The sequence below is a fragment of the Lontra canadensis genome, unplaced genomic scaffold, assembly GCF_010015895.1.
Source record: "Lontra canadensis isolate GAN:19392208 unplaced genomic scaffold, GSC_riverotter_1.0 scaffold2939, whole genome shotgun sequence".
NCBI classification, from domain to species: domain Eukaryota; kingdom Metazoa; phylum Chordata; class Mammalia; order Carnivora; family Mustelidae; genus Lontra; species Lontra canadensis.
The window spans coordinates 1-4,665 of record NW_022633923.1 but is presented as its reverse complement, the minus strand read 5'-3'; the positions used below and the strand labels follow the sequence as shown (position 1 = coordinate 4,665).

At 52.1% G+C, this 4,665-nt stretch overlaps 2 protein-coding genes across 4 annotated transcripts; both read left to right on the top strand.

Moving 5' to 3' along the window:
- Positions 1-19: 19 nt before the first annotated feature.
- On the top strand, positions 20-1,378 carry LOC116863766 (cytokine receptor common subunit gamma-like; the record flags this gene model as incomplete). Its single annotated transcript, XM_032851124.1, has 3 exons — positions 20-156; positions 411-480; positions 838-1,378. Coding segments are annotated over 3 exons (408 nt in total), but the record flags the coding sequence as incomplete, so codon positions are not given.
- A 466-nt stretch (positions 1,379-1,844) lies between these two features.
- On the top strand, positions 1,845-4,256 carry LOC116863765 (uncharacterized protein CXorf65 homolog). Of its 3 annotated transcripts, none has more exons than XM_032851122.1 (6): positions 1,845-2,398; positions 2,524-2,610; positions 2,814-2,948; positions 3,282-3,350; positions 3,803-3,909; positions 4,125-4,256. In XM_032851122.1, the coding sequence occupies exons 1-6, from the start codon at positions 2,374-2,376 to the stop codon at positions 4,224-4,226; spliced, it is 525 nt and encodes a 174-aa protein (XP_032707013.1). In that variant the 5' UTR covers positions 1,845-2,373; the 3' UTR covers positions 4,227-4,256. The 3 variants fall into 3 exon arrangements, with proteins under 3 accessions (XP_032707013.1, XP_032707012.1, XP_032707014.1); XM_032851121.1 differs by having other exon boundaries at positions 2,814-2,954; XM_032851123.1 differs by lacking the exon at positions 2,524-2,610 and having other exon boundaries at positions 2,814-2,954.
- The last annotated feature ends 409 nt before the right edge of the window (positions 4,257-4,665 follow it).

The following is a 4,665-nucleotide window of genomic DNA, read 5'->3' as shown; positions in this document are numbered from 1 at the left end:
TTCTTCTTCTTCTTCTTCTTCTTCTTCTTCTTCTTCTTCTTCTTCTTTTTTTTTTGTAGAGAATCCTTTGTTGTTTGCGTTGGAAGCTGTGCTTATCCCCCTTGGCTCCATGGGATTGATTATTAGCCTTATCTGTGTGTACTGCTGGCTGGAACGGTGAGATTTCAGATATCCCAAGAAAATGAGGTGGGGTGGCTGGGAAGGAATAGTACTGGAGGCTTGTCGCAGGGTCTCCAGGAGTAGAGAGCGGGACAGTAAGGAATGAGGGGTCACTCAAGGGGGCATGGTGACGGAAGGAAGCTGCAGGCCCAGGGAACACAGAATCCCTTCATTCTGTCTGGGAGAGCTGGGAGAAGGGTCATAAAACAGCGTAACCAACATGCTCCTGCTCCCTCTTTCTTCTCTACCAGGACGATTCCCCGAATTCCTACCCTCAAGAACCTAGAGGATCTGGTTACCGAATACCATGGAAATTTTTCGGTGAGAACATTGTCACAGGCAGACTGCAGTTTGCCAGCTACTGGCTGCCTCTGTCCGCAAGTCAGACAGAGCATGGGGGTGGGCAGAGGAGAGGGGAGGGGGCCGGCACTAACTGTCAGGATGTGGCCAGTCAGTGGGGGGAGGGGCTAGATGGAGAGAGATGCACAGAAGAACGGATTATACAGATTGGGTGGGGCAGATGGAAACCGTGGTATGGGCTCCCCCTCCCCGGGAGTCTGTGTGTGCTTTCTCTAATCCCAGGAGTTGCAGACCTTGCAAGAGCTCCCTTGGTCCAGAGCCTGGGTCTTTGAGTCCCTGCCCCTAATTGACCCTTGACCTGGAGATATCTGTCTTTAGGCCTGGAGTGGAGTGTCCAAGGGCCTGACGGAGAGCTTGCAGCCAGACTACAGTGAATGGCTTTGTCACGTCAGTGAGATTCCCCCAAAAGGAGGGGCTCCAGGGGAGGGGCCTGGGGGCTCCCCCTGCAGCCAGCATAGCCCCTACTGGGCTCCCCCATGTTACACCCTGAAACCTGAAACCAGAGCCCTGATACCCTGACTGAACCCCCAGAGTCCTGGAGTCCTAAGTTGTACTAACTTCCCCTCCTCTAACTAGCCTGGGTCCAATGCTCACCTCGCCCCCCTGTGGCTGATTCTGAATTTTATGCCCCCTATAACTTCCCTCTGCCTCCACCCCCCCCCCCAATTCAACATCTCCTATGGTCCAATTGCCCCTTTTGCCCTGTACATGCGTCTGGTCTTCCCTGCTCCAGCCCCTCCTCCTCCTCCTTGCAGGATTCTTTCTCCCACAGGCCCTCCGTCCTTCCCTCCCTCTTTCCATCTAACCTTCAATTATGCTCCAAGCAATGAGAAATAAAGCTTCTGTTGATAATCGTCAAGAATGTCTGTTGTTGGGGCAGGGAGCAAGGGAAATGTGGGGTGCAAGGAGGGTGTGAGGCATGGGGCTGACAGTAGGAAAAAAGAGTAGTAGATGAAATGATGTGGAAGCAATAGTACCACAAATTAACTAGAGAAGAGTGGCGTTCGAGAAATGTGACTCTTCTCTAGGTGTCCTGCAGTTCTATTAGCATACATTTCATTTCGTTTCATCTTATTTATTTATTTGTTTGTTTGTTTGTTTGTTCTTAAAAGATTTTGTGTATTTATTTGACAGAGAGATAGAGCCAGAGGGCACAAGCAGGGGGAATGGCAGAGGGAGAGGGAGAAGAAGCAGGCTCCCCACCGAGCAGGGAGCCTGATACGGGGCTTGATCCCAGGCCCCCAGGATCATGACTTGAGCCAAAGGCAGACCGCCTTCCCCAACTGACTGAGCCACCCATGCACCCCTTATTTTATTTTTTAAACAATTTTATTTACTTATTGGGGGTGGGGAGGAGCAGAGGGAGAGGACAAGCTGACTCCGCACTGAGCGTGGAGGAGCGCAACGTGCAGGGCTTGATCCCAGGACCCTGAGCTCTCCATCTGAGCCAAAACCTAGAGTCAGATGCTTACCCCACTGATGGCGCCCCGCAGGATGCATTTTCAAATGAGATTTACCTTGTTGCCCCCAACCCCAGCAAATCTGTCACAGACCCCACCCAGTTTCTTCTCTCCCTATCCTTACTCCACCTTCTGCCACATATACCACCTCTGACCTCATAATCCCTCAACTGCAGCCTCAGGCCCCACCCCTAGGGATGCTGGTTATCCACAACTGCCAATAGCTCTCTCCTGCCTGCCCAGTCTGGGGCCCCTTCAGCCTATGTGATCCACCGACCTCTCCAGACCCCCAGCCCTATGGGCCCACTTGCCCCCACTCCCAGGACCTCTAGAACACTCTTGTTCCAAATGACTCATCAGGCCTCTGTCTGAAGAGTAAGAAGATCCTGAGAGCATGTTTATTTTCATCAAACATGGAGGTGAGGGGTATTACAGAGCTGGAGTCTGTATGTGGGGCTTGTGGGGGGGTTGAGGGCAGTGGGGGATGGTCACAGGGATGGTATAACTAGAGAAGGGCTGTGTGCCCCATCCCATGTCTTCTCAGATAATCAGCAGTTTCTGGTCAATACCAATTGCTCTGTCCTTCTGTTGCTGCATTACACCCGCAGTAAAGTAGGGTTGCCTAGAACAGGTGAGGAGTTGGGGGGAGGGGACTAAAGGCCAAGAGTTAGAAAGTCCGCAGGGTCTTTTCCAGACCCCAAGCCCTCCTACTGGCAAGAAAAGAGCTCTTGGAATCCAACAGCTTCTTCCAACCCATTCAGGATAGGATCAGTGCCCTTTCTGCTCCCACTCTCCTTCCTCAAGGGTCTCATTTACCCTGTGGTCTCCCTCCAGACACCATTGATTTGTGTGATGAAACGGGGACAATGAAGTTGCTCTTCCTGATGAAGACCCCTGGAGACTATGCCAGCAAATTCCTTACTGCTCGCAACACCTACTACATTTGTAAGGTGGAGCGTGGAGCACCAGGTAGAGGTTTGGGAGCATTCCTGAAAGACAGGGTGGGGCCCTCAAAATGAATTGTGAACCTTGTCCAAAATGGGTTGTGAACCTTGACCCTCACCCAGGTCCAAACTGACCATCTCCAGTCAGCCCAAGAAGAGCATTGCCTCTATGACAATAGGGTAGGTTGACGCATATTAGCCCCTCCCCAGCACCTGATCTTAGGCTTGGACCTGAGGGGGGGAAATTGGGTACATCAGGTCACAGTAACTTCGAGTGTTAGGTTCCGGAAATCTCCGTCTTTGGAAGGGTGGAGATGGGGTGACAGGGGCTGTGAATAGCACACTGCTGTGTTCATAGGAACCCGACTGGAGAACGCCTACAGAGCTTTTGTGCCTCTCCTGAAGAATCCAGAACCTGAGCTAATTGGTAAGGAGCAGGATGGAGGAAGTATACAGTACATAGCAGGGTGACAGAGTACATTCTCTTTGTGGAGTGGGAGTGGCGTAATAAAGCAGGATCCTAGGAAAAGGAGAGGGGAACAAGGCCTAGGTCCACTTAAGGATGGATGTTTCACTCAAACCGGCCAGAGTGGTGTGTGTCACTCACCCTTACTCTTCTCCCCGTTTCTTGGGCACTATCTTGATATATTCTCCCTATCCCCACCCCGTTGTTTCCATCTTCACCTTCATCCTTTTCTCTTGGAGTCTTGGTGTTCCAGTTCCCACTGAAAAGAGCAAAACTTAGGCATCTTCAGACCACTCTTCCGCCTAGCCTTGGGCCCAGTTACTCCAAGTGATGGCTGGAATGATGGGAGGGATGGAATGGGTAGTTAAGGCCTCTAGTCCTCAGAGGTGGGGGCGCCTTTTTCTCTTTCTCAGATGCCTTGCGCACACAATGCGACATCCTGGAGAGGAGCCGAGTGAAATTGCTTAGAAGCCAAGAAGCCAAGAAAGTTGTTCCTATTGAATCCTCCATGAACCTCCCAGTAAGACTCTCCAAATGTGGTCTGTCCTTGCACCCCCCCTTTCCCTACCAGCCAACCCAAGGCTCCCACACCCATTCCCCCCTCCATGAATTTCCTTTCCAAATCCAATGTCCACGCCCAAGACCTGCCTCCAACCTCTCTCCGCCTGGCCTGCCACTGGCCCTAGCTTCCCTGAGGGTCCTCTTTATCTACTTATGGACCCTTTCCTTTTCTAGTCCAAATCAACCGGAAGATCAGATGAAGAGGGGCCCACTCGCAGGGGTCCAACCTTTAGGACCAGAGCAGACTTCTTCAGTAGAAGGGATAAACATCGCTAACTAAATAAAGTGACCAAGTGAGAGCAGTAATACGAGGTATGAAATTACTGGAATTCAACCTGAGGTCCCTTCTTCAAGAAAAACTCCTTCCCCCCATATCAGCACCAAGGTTTAAGTGTGGCCCTGGCACCATGAAAGCTCCGAGGGTGGGTGGAAGTGGCAGGAGAGGGCTGGGGTGAGCACATGGGTGGGGGTGAGGCAAGACTGTGAAGTATGGTACAATGAGCCTTTGAGGGACAGAGTAGGGGGAGGGGTCTTCTCCAACCAGACTACCTCCCCTTGAGAGGCCTATCACAGCCCGCCTACTACTGCTGGGGTTCAGTGACACCCACTACTGCTGGGGTTCAGTGACGGTTGGGCATCTTCCCTCTCCCCACCCCAATCCACCAACTCCCCCTGCTGAAATCTCCCCACCCCACACCTCTCAGCCTCTGAGTAG

Coding starts and splice junctions, on each gene's coding strand:
- LOC116863765 (XM_032851121.1), top strand. CDS start 2,374: ATGTTTATTTTCATCAAACATGGAG. Junction 2,399..2,523: donor TATTTTCATCAAACATGGAG/GTGAGGGGTATT, acceptor ATGTCTTCTCAG/ATAATCAGCAGTTTCTGGTC. Junction 2,955..3,281: donor GCGTGGAGCACCAGGTAGAG/GTTTGGGAGCAT, acceptor CTGTGTTCATAG/GAACCCGACTGGAGAACGCC.